The 26,443-nt window shown below is 39.9% G+C and overlaps 1 protein-coding gene across 5 annotated transcripts in view; it reads right to left on the reverse strand.

Moving 5' to 3' along the window:
• CCDC141 (coiled-coil domain containing 141) overlaps nucleotides 1-26,443 on the reverse strand; it is a 153,450-nt gene that overhangs the window by 81,986 nt on the left and 45,021 nt on the right. For 4 of the 5 annotated variants that reach the window (XM_074967681.1, XM_074967685.1, XM_074967680.1 and 1 more), the window contains 2 exons: nucleotides 18,360-18,479; nucleotides 103-297 (listed from right to left, as the gene is read on the reverse strand). In XM_074967681.1, coding sequence (XP_074823782.1) covers nucleotides 103-297; nucleotides 18,360-18,479 — 315 coding nt within the window. The remainder of the gene's footprint in view (nucleotides 1-102; nucleotides 298-18,359; nucleotides 18,480-26,443) is intronic. The other variant, XM_074967683.1, reaches the window with a different exon arrangement.

Here is a 26,443-nt window from a genome sequence, read left to right on the forward strand (position 1 = left end):
ATTGTGTCCATTAATTTGCACACTCCCTTGCATACCAGACTTCAAGAGCAAAGTAGCAGTCATATGATCAGATTATAATTATAGACTTGGCCTCTAACTAACCATGTTAGCAGCATTAAAGAAGTCATTGGCCTCTTGTAACAAGGTTTTCCTTTCTTCCATACGATGGCACAACTCTTCTTGCAACAGATTTATTTTCTGATTTGAAAGCTTCAGATGTTCCTTTTCTGCATAGTCCTCTGAAAACAGAATCTTGAGTGCTTCTGCTTTTAATTTTTCCACAGTGGAATTCCATTCCTAGAAGGAAAAGTACTGATTTAATTAACTCCATGTATCTAAAATGATCCGAAGGAAACTGTTGCATAGTAACATATTACAATTATTGGCAAATATACTGATTTAATTTTATATGAGTGAAGGTTATAGCCAACTAAAACAGAATTTCTCTCCAATGATTTCTGAGCAAAATGACTGCTTTAATGAATAAGAGTCTAGTGGCAAAATTGCCAGAGGATGGTCCCACAAGCAAAAGAAGTGTAGACTACCTACAGCATGCCCACTGGGCAAATTGGTCTGGATAAAATAAAAAGCAGCCCCAACCACACAGAAACCTGACTTGTTTTGATAATGAACACTTCTAATCCCTGCTCAGGGCCAGTTCAGACCACACTGCCATTGCAGGCTATTTGGGGGCCTCATCCCGCCAAAGACAAACTGAAATGTTGCCATAATGCTCGGTGTTCGTGCTTCAGTGCCACATGGTAGGGTGTATGTTAACTATTTTTGCTGAGAGCTCTGTGATGAGTGATCATTTGAGTCAGGATGCTACCCCATTTATCATGGCCTGGAAGGGACACATCACAGGTTCCTCTCCAATGGCCTCCGTCAACTATTGCCCCATTCCAACTCCACAAACACACATGCCAGTTTTATTCTTTAAACATAAAACTTAGGCAAAACATCCAAACAAAGAAGCTCCTCCACCCATCGTGGGTTACTGATCCCACGGCACAACCTTCCTTTCAATCCCCCTGCTGCAGAGCCTGCTGCTGAAGCCCATCTCTCCCCTGCCACTCCTCTATGAACTGGGCCACTTTCTGGGTTTTATAATCACTTTGAGCTCTTCTCCAGCTCTTCCTGAGAAGTAAACAGGGCTGGCAGGCCCCTGGCCGTCAAAGGGGCAGACCATCCTGTTACAAGCACTTTTCATCCATAGATCTCAAAGCACTTTGCAGAGTGAAGTAAGCACTATCCCTATTTCACAGACAGGAAATATTATTCTGAGGCACAGAGGTGTTAAGTGCCTTTTCCAAAGGTGCACAGCAAGTCCATAGCAGAGCCAGGAATAGATGCTTGTTTGTTTACAGACATATCCATAGCACTCATTACTATAGTATCAGAGCACTAGAACTGGGTTCTGACTAAACATTTTTCATTGGTGAATGCAGATGTATCAAAACTGTTGGACCGATGCAAGTTTGTGTGGACACTGCCTACATGCAGAAGTTCCACTGATTTAATAACAGCGGGCTGCCAGATCGACTATAGTTTAGGGCTAAACCAGCTTTCTATTTAAAGCTTGACTCTAAGTGCTTTGAAATCTATGTAGTTACTTGGGTTGCCTTGAAATGTAAATCAGTTTAAAAAACAATTTAGTTAATCCAGTGCAAACCCATATCAACATCTTATATCTATTTTAAAATGATTACATTGGCCTAGCTTGTGCTGTGAGGTTACTGATGCACGATATACACCAGATTTAAAGCATTATAGAAGTGCCCCCTCAGCGTTTAAACTTATTCAACTTTCTCATTTAGATAAGTTCTTCACTTAAATTTTTCTACCTATGGTAAATTCCCTCATTTCCATCTTAATCCTAACTGACATTTTTAATTTTAAAAGGGGCATTTTGGTTTTCATATGCAATGTAAATTGAAAGTAATATCTTATTTTAAAAGGGTAAAGGAAAAAAATGTCCCACCATTCTTGATTTCAATAGTACTTCCTGTTTCAGTACTAATGTTTTGTGGTTTGTTTGTTTTTGAATGGACAATCTATTAAAAAAAATCAATACAAACATTTATTTCATCTACTGTTGTTCCTGTCAACATTTGACATTAGAAACCTATTGTGTTATTCAAAACAAAATCAATATCTATTATTATGCTGCAAACCCTCCTGCCTTAATTAGCATCTTTCTGCTACTTCTGCGAATGAATTAAATACATTTTGAAACAAGAAAAGAGTTTTCTGTTGCAGTTTCTCCCACTACAAGGAAAAAGAAAGAAAGAAAGAAAGAAAAAAAGAAAGACGTTTGTGTAGATTGACAAATATTCTAAAGTGAGGTTTCAGAGTAACAGCCGTGTTAGTCTGTATTCGCAAAAAGAAAAGGAGTACTTGTGGCACCTTAGAGACTAACCAATTTATTTGAGCATAAGCTTTTGTGAGCTACAGCTCACTATTCTAAAGTGAGATACGACAAAGGAAAATGGGTTTTTCAGAAAATGCCGTGGTGCATACACATGGCACAATAATGGCATTTGGCTCTGTTTTTTCCAAGGGTGCTCAAAAATGCTGGGAATTTGGCTCTCTTTCTAATCTGTATTTTATTTTTTAGTGAAATAAGTGTTAGTGAAAGATGCTGTGTTGATAGGCTGTCAGGAATGATCTGATAATTTACAGAACAGTTATAATATAAGCAGCCCTAGCGTAAGCTTCTTCACACTATCCCATTCCACTGCCTTAAACCTGTCCTTAAGGTACAGGGATGAGGAGTTTAGCCTGCGTACTTCCATTCATTCCTTGACCTCTTTTCTGAGACTGTCCATTGTTGTGGCAATGGCTTTGTGATAGAAACTTGTTCAAAGAGATCAGCAGCTAATTTTACATAGGCCATCGAATGGTGATGAAGGTAGTAACTTTCACTCACTACTGACTTGGGCTGGATTTGGACCAGCAACCAAGTGAAAGGCTTCCTCCAATCCCCTGAAATATCCAGTCCCCTTCTTACTTGTTTATAAAACGTCAAGCCTACTTAAGATAGATCGGTGTTGATAAATGCAAGGTAATTCACACTGAAAGGAGTATCTGAACTACTCACACACCTTACTGGATTCTAAATTAACTGGAACAACTTGGGAAACAGACCTGGGCATCATTGTGGACAGCTCAATAATGCTCAATATGCAGCTGCAGCCAAAGATGCAAACAAAATGTTCAGAGGCATAAAGAATAGGATGGAAAATATGAATGAAATTTTATCATGTCACTGTATCCTCTCTCTTCGAATACTATATTTTGTTCTGCTCACCCTATCTCAATAAAAGCAGAGGGAGTTCAGAGATGGGTAACAAAAATAATTAGAAAAATATGGAGGGAAAATCCAGATAAAGAGAGAATGAAAAGATTGCGACAGTTTCGTTTACAGGAGGGACAAATATGAGGGGACACAACAAGTAATCAATGGTAGAGAATAAAAATAATAAATAAAAATAATCAATGGTAGAGAGGAAGCAAATTGGGTTCTCCTATTTACACTTTCTTATAAAACAAGAACAAGGTGACATTCAATGATAAATGGAATATTTTTACTCGGACAATTAACTTGTTGTTCTCACTGCCACACGATATTATTGAGACCAAGAGTTTAGTGGGATTCAGAAAAAGACCACACATTTAAATGGATACAGAGTTACAAGGGATTTGGAAGGGAAAAAAAAACATTTGTAAGAGATATGCGCTCTCATGCTTCACCAGCCTCTAACTGAGGGGATTAGAAAGAAACTTCTCTCTGGATAGGTTATCCCATTTCTACCCACTTTAGGGTTTCTTGCACCTTCCTCTGTAGCCATAGTAATGGCCTCAGAGACAGGACTGGACTTGCTTGATCCAGTATGTCAATTCCCATGTTCTTATATAACCAAAGTCCAAATGATACCTATACGTGGAAGAACCCATGTGGGGGACAGGAGTATTTGTAAAAAGAAACTTGCAGTGTGTGCAACAAACTCTGCAACTGGGGTGAGTGTTGTCTTCCCTTCCTCTACAGAAGAATCAGAAAGCTCAGCCCCAAGAACCTGAGATCTCAGGAAATCTGCTGAAGACATGGGTCATCTGCAGAGTGACCTTGTATCTCTGCATAGACTCTGGGGACCAGTGCCACCTAATCATAGAACACCCCTCCACAGCCTGCAGCTGACCCATGGAAAAGTTCATATAACCATAGGTTGTATTAGTTTTACAGCGGAATGGCTGCTATTTTCTGAAGTGGGGAGGAAGACAAGGCACGTACATTACAACTGGTTGAAAATTCTCCAACAGAACATTTTGCTGTTGGAAAATGCAAGTTTGCTGACAGCAAAATGTATGACAGAAACATGTCGATTTTTGATATTTTATTTAGAACAAGAGCCCCTCCCCCAGCATTAGATAATATCAAAACCTTCTGTTCAGACATTTTCAGAATGGACCATTTTTATTTTTTGTTTCAAAAATTGGAATTAAATATTTTGATCAATTCCAAATGAATTATTTCCCCCAGAATTTCATTTTTCAGGAAATTTTGAAATGTTTGTTTTCATTTTGTTCTGAAACAGACAAAAATTTCCAACTCAGGGAATGTCTCACTTAACAGAAAATCTGATTCCTGCTTTGCTGAAACATACATGCACCCTCTTTCCAGGTTTCCTCACTCCTGCAAACTTGGCCCCACAGCATGAGCTATAAGGGATAGTGTGCCCAAAGGGCAGTCCTCTCATCCATACAAGAATCCTCAGAGCACATTCTGGTCCTAGGTTGTTAGTGTCCAGTTTTGCCCTACAGGAGGACCACACACAAGCATCCCTGGCGCAAACTGAGCTCATTATTTTTAAATACACCCATTCTGTACCCTAGACAATATGGCTGTTTTTGGATTATTCATGTCCCTTTTCCATTTACATATGCCACCAGGGAATTGTTTAAAATTGCACAATTCCCCCACCCTTCTCGGAAATACCATGCAAATAGTGCAGAACTTTGGACCCTAGAATTGGACCTTTTCAGGTCCCCAGACAAAAAAGAAAGGGATTAATATCTGGGGACAAAAGACAACAATCCATTCAATTTGCCTGCGATTGATATAAAATTGTATTGCAAAATCTGTTACTTGCTTTTTTTAAAAAAAGCTCTCTACAGGAAGCAATAACCTTTAGTATGTATATTTTACCAGTTAAGGGAACACTGAAATATATTCTCTAAAGTAAGACTTTTCTTTCATAAAATCATGACTTTGTCCCTCATCTCTAACTTCTGCTTGGCAAAAATGAGAATTTCAAGACTGACTACATTCTACTGTTCTTTGTACATTTCCTTTTTTATTTAAAGGAATTGTTTTTGTTTTACAAAACAGAAGGCACAGTCCCTGTGCAGATAGAGGGCACAGACCCTTACATATATTGCACTCTAATGGGTCTACTTGTATGAATAAATGCTGCAGGATTTGCTCCATAGGGCCACTCCTGTGAGATACTCAATTCCACCAGCTCCCATCAACTGCAGGTACTGACTGCATTTTATGATGAGATCCAACATGACCTTTCATTTATATTTCAACATACTGATATTGGAATAGATAGTGTGAATTAATTTAGAAAACAACAATGAAATACATTCCTATGAAGCTAGGGTCCATTAACAGGGCCTGCCCTAGTGGCATTAGTAAGGGTAAAGTGCCAAGAAAGTTCAGCAGCAGATGTTTTTGCTGATTTTGTAATGGAAGAAATAGATCTCAAAATAAAAATAAAATATTACTTTTGCAAGAACAAATGATATTTTCCTAATGCAATAGCATGGACTCTGCTTATGATTAGCTCAGATATGATAAACTCTACTTACAGAGAGGTGCAATGAATGTTCTAAATGGTTTCAGTGCATTGTGAAGGGTAAGTTACAACTCCAGCTAGTGAGGCTCTGATTATAAGGAAATGACTCCACTTACAGTGAAATGACTGCACTGTAGCTGGCTTTCACTAGAATAACATTCATACATTTGCCTTCATTGTAGGTTGCCCAATATTCACCTTCTAGATGATTTTTAGGCAACAGTTGATTTATTTGAAGAACCACATTAAATGTGTGCCTCTTTTACACCTAAAACAGTTTATGCTTTAACCTTTCAGTCAAACTGAAAATGGCAATTTATTGCAATAATTAAACATTTTAAAAGAATTCCATACATATTACATCCCTGCACATTTTCTAAAGACATTAAATGTAGCTAGATCCATTTGATAGCCTATATGATTTTGTGAGGACCAGGTTCCAGCTCATGCCAAGGTCCCCATCTCTCAACTGAACAATATATATGACAAATTGACAAATATATGGCTGGAATCAGTCTAGCTCATATCTGTGTTAGTATTGTTAAAATATGTATTAGAATTATAAAAATGAGTTTAGTGCTTAGATTTTACTGAAGGCTTGTGAGTTGCTGTATGCATTAATCTCACTTATAACAACACATGTATCCCACATTGTAAGGTAATATTTGAGCAGTTGTATTGTGAGCCTCTGAGTGGGTGTAAATCACCGGACACAAGAGAGACATTATTTAAAGTGAAGGGAGGATCTTCAATAGAAGAACATAAGAATGACCATACTGGGTCAGACCAAAGGTCCATCTAGCCCAGTATCCTGTCTTCTGACAGTGGCCAATGCCAGGTGCCCCGGAGGGAATGAACAGAACAGGTAATATTAGATGGGGTGGGATCTGAGTTACTACAGAGAATTCTTTCCTGGGTATCTGGCTGGTGAATCTTGCCCATATGCTCAGGGTTCAGCTGATCACCATATTTGGGGTCGGGAAGGAATTTTCCTCCAGGGCAGATTGGAAAAGGCCCTGGAGGTTTTTCGCCTTCCTCTGTAGCATGGGGCACGGGTCACTTGATGGAGGATTCTCTGCTCCTTGAAGTCTCTAAACCATGATTTGAGGACTTCAATAGCTCAGACATAGGTGAGAGGTTTATCGCAGGAATGGGTGGGTGAGATTCTGTGGCCTGCACTGTGCAGGAGGTCAGACTAGATGATCATAATGGTCCCTCCTGACCTTAATATCTATGAATCTAGGTAATCATCAAGTGATCCAGGTGTTATGCCTGTCCCAAAAGGAAAGGTCCACTGATACCAGACAGACTGTTGTGGAATGTTGCAACTGGAATTTCCCTATGTACTGTCAACAAGAGGACAAAAGACTTTTGTTATTCTGCCTTCTTCCCAATGAAGATGAGTCATGCAAGTGTACTTCTCCTATCAGCTGAGCTTGCAGCTCAGAGCACATGATAGGAGGGGAAATAAAACAATAAAGAACTAATTATCTCTCTTGGGCTTGGACTCTGGGAGGCAAAGTGTTTCTAGGTATAAGCAAGAGATCCTCAGCAGCTGAGCCTGGGTTAGCCCTAAAGGACACATATAGCTTGCTATAGAAGCATATATTATCTTTCAAAACTTAAGACTGTGATTCATGTATGTATCTATGTTTACCTGCTTTAACCTTGTAAATAACTCTCTGGTTTCCTTTAAATAGTTTATTATAGGATTGGCTACAAGCATTGTCCTTGGTGTGAGGTTTAAAGTACAACTGACTTGGGGTAACTGCCTGGTCCTTTGGGACTTGAAGTAACCTGAAGACTGCTGTGATTCTTGGTGTAAGGGATCATCTATCACAAAGACACACTCACCTGGGTGGTGAGATAGATCACAGTACCCAAGAGACTGTCTGTGACTCCATGTTAAGGCTGTTATAGTGCCTGAGGAGTTTACACTTGATATTTGGTTGGTGAAATCTAAGTATAGCACTCAACTCATTTGGGGTTTGTGCCCTGGTTCCTAACAGTCTGCCCTGAGGTTGGTACTCATGGTCTTGAGTCACTACAGGCAGCAGTACAGATCTCAACTAAAAATTCACTGCGTTTTCTTTACAGTCCCTACAGTGAGTTTCTGAAGCATTTATATACTATTTTTAGTATGCAATTTTATAATTTTCTTTTTATAAGGAAAAGTTTATCAAGGGCATGGAAACTCAGTGGAGAAAATCCTGGTCAGTTCTGTCTGTTCTTCAGCCTTCTAAGTGTTAACGCTATAAAAGTCTGTCACTTGGCAATAAAATATTTCTGTTACTTGTCACCACCAGAAAGAACACAAAGCTTGCCATTATCTTGACTTTTCAGTTTGACAGAGATATGTGAATATCTCTGACCCATTAAAGACACATGGCACTGTATATACCTGTGCACAGTGTCTCTCCACAGGTCATGCCATTATTCTCATTTTTCTTCTCACAGTAGTAGCCTTTTAAACTGTAGCTTTCACTCTTCCATTTGGAAGGGAAATTGAGCTCCTTCTGGATCCCTTGATTGATTTTGTTCTTTTAAGAGGATTAGAGCTGACAGACAAGAACGTGAAATTATTTTGTTTTTTTAAGATAAAAGCCTCAAACTTTTTCTTCACAAAATGCTGTGGGTTTTCAAAAACATCTCACGTAATTGCCTGAAGTAAGTAGATACACCTACTGCTTCAGCTGAAGGAAAATATAAAAATCCCTAATGCCATGTCTATACGTACAGAGCTGCAGCTGTACCGATGCAGCTGCGCCGCTGCAGCGTGTCTGGCGAAGATGTTCTCCCATCAGCATAATAAAACCACCTCTCTGCGTCTCCGTCTGTGTACCACAGCAGCTCCTCTGGCAGCTGTATTGCCCCCGGCCTGCCCCCCCCCCAGCTGTGTCTTTGGCACAGCAGGAGGAGGACAGAGCCCCCCCGCCCCTCCAGGTAACATGGGATGGATTTGGGGAGGGGACAGGGAGAGCGTGGGAGCCCCGGGCTTGGGGGTGAGGAGTCACGTGGGAAGGTCATGTGCCCCCCCTTAGCTGGTGGCTCCAGCACCTACCGGTAAGACATGGATTTTACTTGCACCTCTGGTCCTGCCCAAACAGAAGTTGGCAAATAGGTCTGTCCTAAACAAAGGACGGTGTGCTTGCCTTAATTTGCATTTAAGCAGTGAACAGAATCATCAAGCAAGAAGGGAAGGCAAAGAAAGTTCAAACAGGTTAAAAAATTCAGCAGGGAATATCCTTCCACATGGACTCTTGGTCCCCTGGATCTTAGCTGGAAATGCTTTTCAAGAGGGAGGACTGAAACTAAAAAAGAGAGACAAACACTCCCAGGCACCCCCCCTCTCTCCCTTTCCCTGCCCATTACATTCACTGCACCTGAGGAAACAAAGGCAGCAGCTGTTGGATGCTCTGGGGAAGGTGTCCTGACCTAAAAAGAGTTTGGTCAGTGTAAGTCTGTTGAAAGCATGTGGTGAGAAAGCTTTTTGCTTTGAATTTAATGTAGTTTGTTAAGTTAGGCACTAGTAACCATTTTACCTTTATTTTTCTTGTAACCATTTTTTACTTTTATGGCTCATTACTTGTACTCACTTAAAATCTCTCTCTTGGCAGTTAATAAACTTCATTTATTGCTTTATCTAATCCAGTGTGTTCACGCTGAAGTGTCTGAGTAACTGCATTTGGTATAACAAGTTGTGTGCATCTTATTCCCTTAAAGGAATAATGGCCTCAGTATATTTGTACAGTCTAGGAGAGGGCTGGGCAGTACAAGACGTATGTTTCTGGGGTGTGTTGGTAATATTGGTGATCATCCTGCAGTATAACCAAAGCTGGTAAGAGCCAGAGCATGGCTGATAGGCTGCAACACCCAGAGAGACATAGCTGGGAGTGACTTACATGCTGGTGGCTGCCTGGGAGCAGCCCAGGCTGGAGGCTACAGCAGCAGAGCATTCTAAAGGGCACCCCAGGATACAGCGCAGGGGTGACCCAGCTACTCATTAGTCTGGATTGTATCCTGGTTCGTCACAGACAGCGACAGAGTCTTGTCAACCTCTTTGGGCCTGTAAATATAATCTAAATACAACTATGCTAAGGTGCGTCAGAGAGTTTTTTAAGAGCAAATGAACTCTACACCACTCTTGCAGTGCTCCAGGATGGCCTACGCACAGTACTACTACATATAAATCATACTTGCATAGCTGGGGAGCTGAGGGACTGAAAACCCTTCCAAGAACTAAGGTCTCTACCACTAGAGCCAAAGGAGAAGTACTGATGTGCTTATTTTCAATAAGTACCATTATCTTTTCTGTAGGCCCACACAACATCACATACTTGTAAAGAGCCCAATCCTGCAAATACTTATTAGATAGCCCATGCATGCCTCTCTCTTCCCCACCCACTGTAGGGGACCCTTTAAAGGGGCAATGCCCCTTTTCTTCCAGCTAGCTGGACAAAGACCTGCTATATGGAAGGATGCAGGGAGCACATTTTACTCTTGAGTTGATGGAATGCTATGATTTTTTCCAGGAAGGTAACTAAGACAGTCTAAGTTATTGGTGCCTTTTAAAGGACTATTCAGACATTCTCCAGTTAACCGCAAAGCTACAGAAAGTACACTTATCTGGGTCTGATGTAACGTCCCCCCTACAGTATTTCTCCAACATGAACTGAAAGGATCCTCCCGCACCTTCCCCATATTATCTGACAGGAACTGGCATTTATGACAGTTCATACATTGACTTCGGTGGTGATAGAAACTACACTCTGAAGTTAATGCAGAACATTGACCATTTTTTAATTAGAACACAAGTTGGACACTAAAGAGAGTTCCAGAGGGGGAAGTAATTCTAACTATAGTTATAATGATTCCAGAAAAATTCAATTTTATTTTTTTTCCTATTAGTAATGAGACTGCTTCCAGTTTATGTGCTGCAAAAACTGGTGTCAGCTTTTAACTGTGTAGAACATTAAAGAATCAGACACATAAAACAAACTGTTCATTAAAAGAAAGTAGAAGAATTTTGAAAAATTAATATAGTTGTTTTACTATTTGGAGACTTAGATAATTTCTGCTTTGAGATTTTTCAGCTTCAGAAATCATCTTTTTGTTTAAATTAGATGATATGCAGCAGTGTCTTAGTCTTATATAGTATTTTATAGCTTTCTTGGTTCATCTAGTTATCATCCCAGACAATGTGAGCTTGATTTACGAAAGCAATACTTTCTATGGGTGTTTTACAATTTCATTACGTATTACTGGTAAAGCAGTCATGATACATAATAAATGTTCAGTTCAAGCAACAGACTGGTCAGAGACTAGGAAAAGAATTGCACGTAGCAATAATTTTATCAGTTTGAAAACCCAGGTAACTCCAAAATACAAGGTGCCCAGCAAAGATAGCACATTTTTAATATAGTTTCTAAGCACGTGCTCCCAGCTGGAATTTACAACAATACAAGGTTCAATTCTGCCGTTCAAAAAAGCAAACTAATCTCTCTTTGAGCATCTTGTAGCAGGCTGTGCTCCAAAATAGTTCTCCTTAGGTATACTGCCATCCTCTCAAAAGTGCATTAGGTTGGATAGTTGTAGTACTTGAAAGTGTTGATACACATTAATGTTCTTTCCGTGTGAATGTAGACTTAATTCTTTTAGAGAAAAATGTTTGTTCTACAGAAAGCAGTGTGAAATTCTAGTGTTCTGTTTTTCCACTACTCTGTTTTTTGGCTCAATGCTATTCAATATCTATATCAATGATTTGGAAGGAAATGCAAAAAAATTGCTTGATAAAGTTCACAGATGATACAAAAATTAGTGGAATGGTAAATGATGACAGGTCAGTTAGAGACTGATCTGGATCCCTGCGCAAGCTGAACTCATTTGAACAACATGTATTTCAATACAGCCAATTGCAAGTTCATACATCTAGGAACAAAGAATGTAGATCACATTTAGAAGGTGGAGGACTGCATCCAGTGAAGCAGTGACTCTGGACTTAGGGGTCATAATGGATATTATTTATGTCTATGCACTTGTGATACCATTAATGGAATAACGTGTTCAGTTCTGGCATTCACACTTTGAAAAGGATGTTGAAAAATTGAAAAGGGTTCAGAAAAGAGAGGCAAGAATTATTTGAAATAAGGAAAAGCTGCCTTAAAAAGCAAATGAGTTTCCTAAGTTTATCTAGCTTATCAAACATCAGGGTAAAAGGGATCTTGATCATGGTGTATAAGACACACACTGGGAAATTTCTGACAGTCGAGGGCTCCTCAGTCTAGTAGAAAAAGGCATTACCAAGATCTAATGGGCTGGAAGATGAAGCTGAACAAACTCAGACAAGAAATAGGGCAAAAAAATGTAAGGGGAACGCTGATGGTAATTAGCCATTACAATAACTCAAAGATATGATGGACTCTCCATTGCTTGACATTTTAAAATCAAGATTGGGTATCTTTTTGAGAAATAAACTGTAGCTCAACCACGAGGTAAGGGACTGATGCAGGAATTACTTGGTGAAATTCTTTAGTATGTACTATGCAGCATGTCAGCAGACTAGAGGATCAGAATGATCCTTTCTGGTCTAAAAATCTATGAATATATGTAATTTTGCTTCTAGCTAAGTTCCAGGAAGTAAGACATGTTTTTCTGCAGAGATTTGAGCTTCCTGTAACACTTTCATAGAGAGGTTTTATAAACATACATATTTTAAATTTGTAAAAGTACTAATAAAGGATACTTGATGAGGCAATTCCCTGAATCTGCGAGTGTAACAGCTGGCAAACCAGGCAGGAGAGCCCTAACTGTAATGATGATGGAACCTAGCACAGCATTTGCTGTGAACTATACCAGAAATGATGATCAGACGTACATCTGGAACTGCTACAATGTAATGACCACCAAAATGTGATTTAGCATGAAGAAAGCTTTCTCCAGTAACAAATGTAATCAGAACAGGATTGCATGTACAGTGCAGAAATTTAAAATGTGGTGATCTCATCCAGGGAGAGCATCAGATTTTGGAGGCTGTCCTAAAACCTGCAAAATATTGAAGATTCAAAATCCTGCAATTCAAGGTTGAGGCAATAGCTCTTCGGGGACATTTAAATAAGGGTTTAAAAGGTGGTAAAAAGGCTCATATTTAGGGGGTAACCATATTTCCCCGCCCTGCCCCCTCCCCGACTGTCACTGGTCACTTGAACCCTGCCAGCCCCCCACTTGAGGCTGTCGCTAGAACCCTGCCTGCCCATCCTTCAACCCAGCCTCCCCACTGCACGGGGCTGACATCTCCACTTTCCCCCCTGCACGTTCCTCCACACCACACCACACTTTTTTTTTTCTTCTCCAAAAGTGGGCATTTGTCCCATTTGCTCTTGCCCACTTGATCGGTTGGCAACAGCAAATGGGACAAATGCCCTCTTTTGCCAAAAAAGTCGGGATGGCTGGAACAGGGCTTAAAAAAGGGACTGTCCCGGCCAAAACGGGATGCATGGTCACCCTATACAGATTCATATATATGTGGGAAAGAGAGATGAAAGGGGAGGCCAGGAGCACATTTCAGAAACTTTCCTGACAGAGAGAGAGAAAAAATTGTTTTTGAGAAGTCCATTGGAGCTGGCTTTCATTAAACTGAGTTATGGTGTGACTAGTGGATCCTGAGATACAGAAATGAGGCTGCTACATCATTAAAAGGACATCACTGCAGTTTGGAGACAAGAGATGATAACCCTATATCAGATGGAAGGTTTCACAGAAGACTAGGGACTGGGGACTTACAGATGCAAGGACATGTTCCACTGTGGAGTCACCAACAGGGAGGTGCTGTAGAAGAAATTGGGCTACTGAATATCTTTCTGCTGATATTACTTAGTCTGAACTGGGAGCATCTCTGAACTTGGTATCAGCTTATGTTTCAGTGTGCTTCTGCCATCAAGGCAAAACACTAGTATGTCTAGTGATGACATTTACTATGAGCTTCTACCATTCTAACAAATTTTACAGAAACACTCATTTGAATACTCAAGCTGGAAATAAAATGTAGCAAAGTGTCAAATTTCTCTTTCCCACTGCTTGTATTATCATCAGCTTAGTACAATGAAAATGTAACAGATACACAGACCTGTAGCTCATCTTTCTGCAGTACATTTGCTGTGTGCAGCTAGCTTCTGTGTCTACATTTCACATCAGAAGCATGGCATATATTCCACAAGATCTACTCAGTGAACTTGATTTCCCTGAGCTAGAACATGCTGCTAACAATAACAACAGAAGGATAAAGGTAAGCTGCACCGAGTTATGACTCTGTATGGAAAGCTTCCAATGCTAATCAACACTCTAAAACAACATTATATGAAGAATGGGATACTGTGGGATGATTCAAACAACCTGATTAGCTAATATATAGGGGAACAGTTATTTAGATAAGCAATAAATAAAATTATTTTATTGTGATAGTTCCTTGAGGCCCCAGCCATGGATCAGGGTCCACTGCTGTACAGACTGAAAATGCATACTTTATTATTTTTTAAAACATGGGTTATGGTATTTCTTCAACTGATATAGTAAATTGCAACAACAACTTCAGTGCAGTGAATTTCCCGGGCATTAATGACTAGCTGGGTTTAGTGAGCCTTGATGGCACTCCAAACCATCAACTTCTCCCAGCAGGTTATAATATTCCTTTGGAAAGGCCTTGTGACTCAATCATTATTGTTTAACCCCATCACTCCTAGTATTCACAGCACTGTGCATCCTGCAGCAGAATGTGGTGATATGCCATTAAGAACCAACGTTTTCTAGGTAAAAAACCTGTGACTTCAAATAGGATATATGAGGCACTTGGGATGGCATTAGGAGTGCATTTTTCCCTGCTTATCTGGTAGCACTGAAGCAGTTAACTATAAATTATGGAAACAAATTGACGGTCTATTAACCATCAAGCTTAAAGAAGATACAACTCCAGCCATTCAGAAACCCAGTCAGTCTTCAATCACCCTGACATCTGCTGGGAGAGCAATATAGCAGTGCACAGAGAATCCAGAAAGTTTTTGGAGAGTGTTGAGGACAACTTCCTGGTACAAGTGCTGGAGGAACCAACTAGGGGCCATGCTCCTATTGACCTGCTGCTTACAAACAGGGAAGAATTGGTAGGGGAAGTAGAAGTGGGTGGCAACCTAGGCAGCAGTGACCATGAAATGATTGAGTTCAGGATCCTCATAAAACGAAAAAAGGAGAGTAGCAAAATACGGACCCTGGACTTCAGAAAAGCAGACTTTGACTCCCTTAGGGAACTGATGGGAAGGATCCCCTGGGAGGCTAATATGAGGGGGAAAGGAGTCCAGAGAGCTGGCTGTATTTTAAAGAAGCCTTATTGAGGGTGCAGGAACAAACCATCCCGATGTGCAGAAAGAATAGCAAATATGTCAGGCAACCAGCTTGGCCTAACAGTGAAATCTTCTGTGAGCTTAAACTCAAAAAGGAAGCTTACAAGAAGTGGAAATTTGAACAGATGACTAGGGAGGAGTATAAAAATATTGCTAGAGCATGCAGGGGAAGGCCAAGTCACAATTGGAGTTGTAGCTAGCAAGGGATGTGAAGGGTAACAAGAAGGGTTTCTACAGATATGTTAGTAACAAGAACGAGGTCAGGGAAAGTGTGGGACACTTACTGAATGGGGGAGACAAACTAGTGACACATGATGTGAAAAAAGCTGAAGTACTCAATGCTTTTTTTGCCTTGGTCTTCACAGACAAGGTCAGCTCCCAGACTGCTGCACTGGGAAACACAGTATAGGGAGGAGGTGAGCATCCGTCAGTGGTGAAAGAACAGGTTAAGGACTATTTAGAAAAGCTGCATATGCACACGTCCATGGGTCCAGATCTAATGCACCCAAGGGTTCCGAGGGAGTTGGCTGATGTGATTGCAGAGCCATTGCCCATTATCTTTGAAAACTCATGGCGATCGGGGGAGGTCCTGGACAATTGGAAAAAGGCAAATATAGTACCCATATTTTTAAAAGGGAAGAAAGAGAATCTGGGGAACTACAGACCAGTCAGCCTCACTTCAGTCCCCAGCAAAATCATGGAGCATGTCCTCAAGGAATCCATTTTGAAGCACTTGGAGGAGAGGAAGGTGATCAGGAACAGTCAACATGGATTCACCAAGGGCAAGTCATGCCTGCCCAACCTGATTGCCTTCTATGATGAGATAACTGGCTCTGTGGATACAGGGAAAGTGGTGGATGTGATATATCTTGACTTTAGCAAAGCTTTTGATACGGTCTCCCACGGGATTCTTGCCAGCAAATTAAAGAAGTATGGATTGGATGAATGGACTATAAGGTGGATAGAAAGCTGGCTAGATTGTCGGGCTCAGTGGGAAGTGATCAACGACTCTATGTCTAGTTGGCAGCCAGTATCAAGCGGAGTGCCCCAGGGGTTGGTCCTGGGGCTGGTTTTGTTCAACATCTTTATTAATGATCTGGATGATGGGATGGATTGCACCCTCAGCAAGTTTGCAAATGACACTAAGCTGGGGCAAGAGGTAGATACGCTGGAGGGTAGGGATAGGGTCCAGACTGACCTAGAGAAATTGGAGGATTGGGCCAAAAGAAATCTGATGAGGTTCAACAAGGACAAGTGCGGAGTCCTGCACTTAGGAAGGAAGTATCCCATGCACCACTACAGGCTGGGGACCGACTAGCTAAGCAACAGTTCTGCAGAAAAGGACCTGGGGATTACAGTGGATGAGAAGCTGGATATGAGTCAGCAGCATGCCCTCGCTGCCAATGCCAACAGCATATTGGGCTGCATTAGTAGGAGCATTGCCAGCAGATTGAGGGAAGTGATTATTCCCCTCTATTCAGCACTGGTGAGGCCACACCTGGAGTATTGCGTCCAGTTTTGGTCCCCCCACTACAGAAAGGATGTGGACAAATTGGAGAGAGTCTAGTGGAGGACAACAAAAATTATTAGGGGGCTGGGGCACATGACTTATGAGGAGAGGCTGAGGGAAATGGGGTTATTTAGTCTGCAGAAGAGAAGAGTGAGGGGGCGATTTGATAGCAGCCTTCATCTATGTGAAGGGGAGTTCCAAAGAGGATGGAGATCAGCTGTTCTCAGTGGTGGCAGATGACAGAACAAGAAGAAGTGGTCTCAAGTTGAATTGTGGGAGGTCTAGGTTGGATATTAGAATCATAGAATATCAGGGTTGGAAGGGACCTCAGGAGGTCATCTAGTCCAACCCCCTGATCAAAGCAGGACCAATCCCCAACTAAATCATCCCAGCCAGGGCTTTGTCAAGCCTGACCTTAAAAACCTCTAAGGAAGGAGATTCCACCACCTCCCTAGGTAACTCATTCCAGTGTTTCACCACCCTCCTAGTGAAAAAGTTTTTGCTAATATTCAACCTAAACCTCCCCCACTGCAACTTGAGACCATTACTCCTTGTTCTGTCATCTGCGACCACTGAGAACTGTCTAAATAGTCTATTAGGAAACACTATTTCACTAGCAGGGTGGTGAAGCATTGGAATGGGTTACCTAGGGAGGTGGTGGAATCTCCATCCTTAGAAGTTTTTAAGGCCCAGCTTCACAACGCCCTGGCTGGGATGATTTAATTGGTATTGGTCCTGCTTTGAGCAGGGGATTGGACTAGATGACCTCCTGAGGTCTCTTTCAACCCTAATATTCTATGATCCTAAGTTCAGTCACCTTTCAAAAACTTACATTTTTATATGAACAAAGCTCTTGAGCACAAAACAGGCCTGCCCCGTGAGACAAGTTCTCTGAATGCAACCAGTCTAAAATGGCACACCGAGCAATTTTCACTATATTGTACCAACACTTTAGAGAACTATTACATTTACATCAAAATTAAGTAACTGCAAGAGAGTTCTAATATTTATGCGTTCTTTCTTTACATTTCTACACATTTCTTTTTCATATCAACATAATCTTTAACCCTACCCTCATCATTTATGCAGCAGAGGAATAAAACTGTCCCATCATGTTATTTCAAACATATTGCTACAAATTCTTGTTGAAACCTATGTTATACCCACTTTGTTGCCAAGTGATCTGCAGATTTCAGTGACAAAGCATTACAGTAATAGTGACTGGCCACCTATTTTTACCATTATCAAAACTCTCCCAAATTGTTTAACTAATTCCCTTAAGCCCTTGCAATGTTGTTTTTATTTCTAAATGACACATCTATTTATTTGGCAACTATATTGAAGGGTGGTAGATAAACAAAATGTACAATTGCTTTATATTATCATGAATATAGGAAAAAAGCTATGGTGAGAAAAACGGTACCAAGAACATTGTGTGTGTAATACTAGCTATATTTAAAATAAAACTTTTCTTTCTCATATATACAAACATATAGACTGTACACATATACTCTCTGTGTGTGTGTATGTGTGTGTGTATATATATATATATATAAAAATATAAATGTTAGTTTTTTCCTTTAATATTTTCATATTTCTTACCTTAGCTTTGAATTCCATTTCCTTGTGCTCATGAAGTAGCTCTTCATTTTCTGTTAAAGATGAGCCTAGATTTTGCTTATGTAGATAATCATTGATATCTTTCCTGTACCAAGATGTTACCTAGATAAAAAACAAAAATGAGATTTTCAAGAGTTGAGAAGAGTTTCAAAGGTTGAGAAATAATTGTCCAACCATTTAGGTATATTAAGTGAACCAATTTAGTCTTTCAGTCAAGCCCCAATTTTAGATACATAGCACTGTGTTTTCATGTTTTAATTCAGAAGTTCATATACCTATATGAAATAGATCACGGGTCAAAGTGCACATATATGGGAATATTTGTAACAAAACAAGACTTGTTTTCCATAAAGTATGTCAAATGATTTATCAATCTGTACAGTGGGTGAGACTGAAGGAAAAGAAAAATCAGGTAGTAGTAACATGTGGAAGAAGACATACATAGTCTAAAATGGTAAAGAAATCATATATTTTTCCTAGGAAAAATGCTCTTTCATGTACAGCAGGTGACTATAAATTTGAGCATATTTACGATGACGCATAAAAAGCAATGACTAGATGACCTGATAGATCTTTTCTAACTATAACTTCAATAATTCAATGAAGCTACTGTACTGCATTATAGAGTAATCTTTTGTTTTCCAAAAAACAATTACAGCTTGCTAGATTGACTGTAACAAGAATATTCAGCAAACAAATGCAGTAGTTAATGTATCTCATAAATTGCCCAGAATGACTTGCATCTACTTCTTCTGGATTCACAGTAGGTACCTTATACATTCCTTGTAAACAACACATGGCAAAGATCCCTGAGTGAAGCTTTGCATTTTAAAATAGTACTGGGAATCAGTTAGTACCTACGAGACTTGCTCCAATCTTTTCCAAGTCTTGCAAAGCCACCACCATATTCTGTCTATCACATTTAAAACTCCTTTGTACAATAGGAAGAATGTAGACTTGAGAGCATGTCTCTAAGAATTTCCTGAGATCTGCTTCGGCAGAGGCCTTTTTTAAAATTTTATTTTATTCTGTATTTTTCTAAAAACCAAAAGAACTTTTATAACAAAAAATGCTTTCAACACATCTGAAATAATACTGTGGGCAAATTACCTAAGGAATTCAATGGAGCTAGGAAAGTAAACAGATTATTAATGTAATTAAATTTTAATTCGATGGCAGAGTCTCAAAACTGTTTTCTAAAGTGCCTCTAAGTTATTTATTTATTTATTGACATACAGGGGACCTCGTTTTTCTGAACACTATGCTGGTGATACAAGTTACAAACAAAAGCATATGGGAGTTTTGTATGTGCCCTGCTTCAAAAAAATACAATTCATAAAATAATTCTCTTTTAATTATTTGAGCAAAAACCAAGGCAGTGTAAAGTGAGAACGACTGTCACAAAAGCCATTCACATTTGGGAACGCACATGATATTTTCATTTTCAAGGGAGGATGAGCTTCCACAAGCTCTCATTCTCAGTGCAAGGTTTGTGGTAGAGGTGGACCCAAGTCACAAAGTTCAGATTGACACTTTGATCAGCATTAGAGGCATTTGGACCAGGCCCATCTCTGAAATACAGCATGACACTGGTTAGTTTCTCCTCCCAAAAATGGGGTTAGAGCTGTACAAGTCACCCTTTGATGAAGATAGACCTATAAGGAGGAAAGTTGATTATGTAGATTGAAGAGATGAGTGGAAGCCCAATGGAGTCTTGGAGTTATGTTGACATACCTGACCAGATCAAATCAAATTTAAAACATAGGGATCAGACCAAAATTTTGAACCATGAAGCCTTTCCTTTCCTCTTTCCTTATCCCCCCAAACATACACTTCCCAATGCAAAATTACTGGAATCAGATGTACAAAACATGTACTTCGCATCTATGGAAATAAAATTGAAAGTGTATGCTACAGGGGAAAGAAGAATTTCCCTGTCAATTGAGGCAATTTTCTTTTCTATGGAAAATATTGGCTGTTTGCCAAAACAAACTCATGCTTCTATACACTTGAGCAGAGGAGTAATAAAACCTTTAACTCTGTTACAGTAAGAAGCTCACCCCTTAGCCACTTGGCAATGTCTATTTTAATTATCAAGAGTGTAAGCAGTTGGGGTTTAAGTACTGCAGATGTCAATGAGTGATATTAGCAGTGTAAGATCAACTCTTATGCAAGAGCTATCTTTGGTGTTTTTTAAGACAGAAGCCCACAGAATTCTACTTTTTCAGAAATTTCTTTTTCGTAAGCTTTTATTTTTTGTGCACAAGCTACAGGGCATGTTGATTGCCTGATAAACAAAACCACTAATTTTTTTTTAAACCCTGAGTGCATGACTGCCTTACAGCATGCTATTGACCACAATATTTGCTGTAAATTACCCATGGAAGTAAGAGTTAAAGGCAGTCCTGTTGGTACCTGGAAACTGTTATAAGTTAAAATATGGTAAAATATGGTAATTGCAGAGTTATCTTAAGCACTTTCATGAGTGTTACCCCTAACCTTCGCCCATCCACCCACAAAAACATCTCATCCAAGTTTAGTGGTGCTTTAAACCCAGGATAGTTGGCTTGGCTGGGGCCATAGGCTAAAATCCAAATGGGGCTTTTACTTGGGATGGAAATCTGCCCACTTTGCAATGAGGACACAGACCAAACCACTCAAGTGCAGACAGTCCTCCAAGTATCTCCCCACAATTCCCTCCTTGTGCCCAGGACAGACAAATGCTCCCACGAGTCACTGGGAAAGCATCACAGAGTGGCTCAGTTTGCTACAGGGTAAAGAACCATGGGACATGCCCCCAGAAGTCTTAGTGACACAGATGAGCACAGCACTAGTAAGGATATAATAATTCAAGTAAGGCTTTGCCTTGTGGCTGCTCACACCTGGGCTAGGCTAATCCAGCTGTTCAGACCTAGGTACCAATCACCTGAGTTAACCCTGTAGTGAAGATAAAGATTGGAGACAAATAGAAAATATGTGAACAGGGAGGAGATTAGCTAGTTTTCTGTAACTGTCTAAAGTAAAACATGAAAGAGTGCTTTTGTTGAACAATAAGAGCTTTATACGCTGGGACACCAACAAAAATATACTGTTAGAATAATACCACTGTAATTATACCAGTATAATTGTAGCGATATAATTATAGCAGTACAGTTCTGCCAGACAATTTCCCCATGTAGATAAGCCCTAAAATAGTGCCAGCTAGAACAGGCGTTGTCAAACTGGCTTTTAGGAAGATCACACGGCGCCTGGACTTTCCCTGGTACAAGTGTAAATGCACTGGGGGTCCATGATGTTTTCAACAATTAGAGAAGGGGTTCATGGCATCAGACAATTTGAAAGCCAGTGAACTAGAACAGTATTGATTTTCACTTCATTGGAGTTTTGCAACAGGACAATTTTGCTAATACTGACCGTAAATAAATAAATGTGATTGATTTTGTTCCATTATTCCACTTCTGCAAAACATCCTCTCTTTCCTATAACATAAAGAGCTGACTTGTTAAAATTAAAAGAAAAACTATTTTCAGGTGGGTCCTACCCGTTTGATTTCAAATAGAATAAGGAATCCAGCAGAGGGACACACAAGACCTAGAGATCTTAGCTAAGAAGTTCTGAGTTTCACTCCTGGTTCTGATACTGACTCTTCTGTCATCCCCAAGTCTGCCTCTATTTCCCCTTCTCTAACGGGAAGACAACCTGTCTTGCTGTCTCTCACAGGAGTGTTGGGAGGGTTTATTAGTTAATGTTTGAAGATGAAAAGTCCTGTGTATTATTACTACTGATCCCAGTCAGATGATGATATGCAAAAAATAAGAATTGGTCTAGAATACAAGCTTCATTTTCATCAGTGATGGATCCATGAAAGGGGTGTTCTTGCATGAAACATTCGTGTATGCATGAGTATGATCTCCTACAATTTAGTGCACTTCTTGGGAATCTGTCATTATACTCAAGGAACTGAGGCACAGAGAGTTTAAGTGACTTCCCGAGGTCACACATGTCTGATGAAGCAGGGAATTTACCCCAGGTCTAATTCCTAAGCTATCACCTTTACTCTGGGACCAGCCTTCCCCTCTGAATTTGGATGGGGTATCTAATAATTGTCTGGCTGTTCGGCTTTGCAGCTGCAAACCAACAGCATTGTACAGTAGCTATTTTTTTCCATATAAACGTAAATTGATTTTTGGTACAGGTGCCAAAGGAAGACACTTGCTCTGATCCTGCTCTGATTTGAGTCCATGGGAGTTTTTCCATTCACTTCAGTGGAGGTGGGAGGAAGTCTGTTGTTGCCAAATCACATGTTTAATGCAAATGTATGGTACAGACATGCAGTAGTAACATTTAATCAGAATTTAAATAAGAAAAAACAAAGACGGGACAGGGCAGAAGTATAAAGGGGTTCTGCTCGGATTTTATCAATAAAAGGGATTTTTTTAAAAAGATGCTTAATTTTAAGACGAAATTATTTGATGTCACCATTCTTCTTTGTTACTCTGCGGCACTTCAGAAAAGTAATATTGTTAAGGAATTTCATTCCACGTTTGTGGGGTTTCTTTTGTTTGGATGGCAGAGACACTAAACCTCAATACTGCAGTGCACTGTGGCTGCTAGTGGCTTGTCACATCACTGTTGCGAAAGACCATAAAAAGATTGCAGAAATCAAAACCTAAAATCTGATCAACACACTAGTTGCTAAAAGTAATTCAAGTTATATATATTGTAAAGGTCCTGTTGTTTCCTGAACAGTGTGTGGAGTCTTCATTTGACTCTGCAGGCAAAAGTGCAATGCGTTTTTCTGACCAAGAAAATGTTGCACATTTTAGTGCACAGTTTGATATTCTAAATTCAGAAGTTAACTATCAGCTAATGAGAAGAGCCTTTGACATTCTGAAGTGAACATTTCCAAACTTTTGTGTAAATTTTATAAATATTGGCTCAAGTAGCCTACCTAGTCTCATGGTGCTGCTCTTATAAGAATATGATAATTCTCAAGAAGATCTATGCGTGTATGCAGAGCTATGGGGTTACTCTGAAAAGGTCTCAGAGTTTGGTTTGGATTCAAACCCTTCCTATGCAAAGGACTGAGATCTGGAGTTAGTATTGCATAGATCCATGTTGCAGTCACAGTAAGGGGGACTAAACCACCAGTAGAAGAACAAATGACATCACAGGAGATGAGACAATTATCAATACAGAGAGAGAGTGTGTGTGTGTGTGTGTGTGTGTGTGTGTGTGTGTGAGAGAGAGAGAGAGTGAGTAATCCTGGCCCCAATTAAGTCAATCAGAAAACTCCTATTAACTTCAATCGGGCCAAGATTTCACCCCAGGTAGCTCACAAAAGATCATTTTAAACAAATCTGCCTAAACAGATTTTAATAATTTAATTATGTTCACGTCTATATATTCCTGTACTCAGGGTAAAAGGTAATCAATTTTTCATTTTTATGAAAACCATTTACAGAAGGTGCAGGGAGCACATCTGAAGACATATGAAGATCCACTCAGGAATTTTATGCACATTTTTAATTGCTTATGAATGAGGTGAAAATGTCTAGGTTTGTCTCCAACCTGCCAATGTTGAAACTCAGTGTTTTTCCTTCACTCTAGCGGGCAGCAGCAGCAGAGACCATAGGGGAGACAGCTTTTGGAAAATCAGAAAAGAGCCTATCAGGAGCATACATAGAGAGTTTAGACAGTTCTTCCATAAATCCAAGCAGTTCTGGTGCATTAGTCACTGTTGGAGATTCCCAGTTATACTCGTGCATGCTGACATTCAGGGTTTGCTCAGCTTGTACTCTGCCTGATACTAAAAATGGAAACCCCTGTGCCTATATTTGAAATCAGCTTCCAAACACAGCTATGGCCCCAAACTGTATCGTGAGGACAGTAATGGTGAAATCGCTCCCCCAGTCTTGCATGCTGAACATCTTTCAGTAAAAAAGAACATACAGCTATTAACCCAGCCCACTGTGTAAAGATCAGCAGGAGAAAACATTCATTCAGGTAAAGATCCCATAACAGAACCTTTAAATGACTGCACTACTCTACTTATTTTTACATCAATTAAATTGCTAGTAAATGAAATCCAGAACCAAGGGGTGACAGGGCTGTTAGTCCTACCTTCTTAATGACACAAGAACCAAAAACTACCGGTGGTTAATATTTTTCCTTTAAAAAGAAGGATCATTTCATGATTTTCTGTGTGTCTGCATGGACTTCAGATGAGGGTGCGCTATGCTGTCCCACAAATCTGACGTAGCTCTTATCTCTGCCCTTGACGCAACCTTTTACCCAGGGACCATGAATAGCTTAAGTTTAATTTATTTGTTTGTCTCATATATGCATGATTGGCACAATTGAGAAAAATTACATTCCTAAATCTTCTCGCCGAGAAAATTAATTATGCACAAAATAGCCCAATCTGCCTCTGATTTTCATTAATGAAGGAGATTATCAGCAAAATAAGATGCTGCTGTTTCTGAAAAGGAAGGTCAGCTCTTTAAATGTAAAACAAGGTACATTCTTACATATTGAAAATACTGATAAAGAAAAATATGTTATGATTATGCTTATCAGACCATCGCATTCCAATTAGAGGCAGAACGAAGGTGCTGCATTTTTAGTTCTTTGGGGCAATATATTGTGATCTTTACATTTGCTTAGTTTCTCTTTCAAAAACCAGATCAGGGAGACTTCTGTGCTTTATACTTATCCTTTGAAAAACACAGGCAGTATTAAGGGTAAAAATCTACTCTCACATCTTCACAGCAGAGCTTGACTCCAATATGCTGCTCTCCCTATGTCTCCCAAACTTCCATTAGCGTCAATGAGAGTCCAATAGGCTGCTCTCCTTAGATGTGTAGAACTCCACTTGACACTAATGAGAGTTCAGCACACACAGGGAGAGCAAAATATTGGGCTTCAGATTTGCCGTTAGGCTATGAGAACCAGTACTTAAAAACGCATATGTATAAGTCTAAAAAAAAGATACTTTGTCACAAAGTTTCTACTAGTTCATTTTCCAGAGTATTTATTGTTCCATAATTGTGCATGAATGTTATGTAAAGTGCCTGACTGACACCTGTCAGGTCCATAGTTAGAACCGTATTGCAAGGACTTGACTCTGCCAGCTAGTCTGCATCAACCTTGGACCACAGCTGGGCATAAGAAGGCAGGTCGTTGAATAAGCATTCTATCTGCGCTACAGCCCGTCTCCTCAAGCAATCACCAAAGTTGCCAGTAGATGTCAGCTGTAATGGTGGTGTTTGTGATGTCAACACCCATTCCGCAGAAAATGGACATACACACACATGCCACTAAATAGCAACCAGATTAAAGTGACCCGATGTCCTGATATTATTGGGATCATTCCAATATTATCAGAATCATCCCAATATTAGGGGCTTTGTCTTACATAGGCACCTCTTATAGCCTATTACCCCCTCTCCTGTACCATTTTTTCACACTTGTTATCTGGTCACCCTAAACCAGGTAGTAAAGATTTTCCAGATGTTCCCAAACTGGGCTGAATTCAACTTGGCACCCTGTAAGTGAAAGATAATTGTCCTTTAATGTTTAGGGCAACTAGAAATCTGTGGTAAGTTTTTACCAAATTTTCATTCTCCCCCACCCCCGAGGTCTTGGGGAGATTCTGCAGTATGGTTTTAAAGCAAATTCATTCAAAGTATTTCCCCCTTCCTTACCCAACGTAAGATAGCAAAGTATTTTGCAGAGATTCTTCTGTTTTGCACTCCTCTCCCTACTTGTAAGTTATTGAAATACTTGGATAAAGCTGGGATGACCATGTAGTTGATGAAAGCATCACAGCTAGGAGTACTAACTCCTGGTACTTCCAAGCTTTGAAGGAGGATTTAGAGAAGGACCCTTCTTCTTGGAAAGTGAACTTTGTGATAAGATACATTTCCAACTGACTTGGCTAAATTTGTTTTGAAACTTCAGTTGTAGCCACTGAGAATTTATCACAGATACTGAGAATTGAAATAACATTACTTTTTAAGGTATGTTCTTTTGCTGGACAGATCCTGGTGATATAGACAAAGCAG

The sequence above is a fragment of the Natator depressus genome, chromosome 11 (assembly GCF_965152275.1).
Source record: "Natator depressus isolate rNatDep1 chromosome 11, rNatDep2.hap1, whole genome shotgun sequence".
In the NCBI taxonomy this organism is placed as follows: domain Eukaryota; kingdom Metazoa; phylum Chordata; order Testudines; family Cheloniidae; genus Natator; species Natator depressus.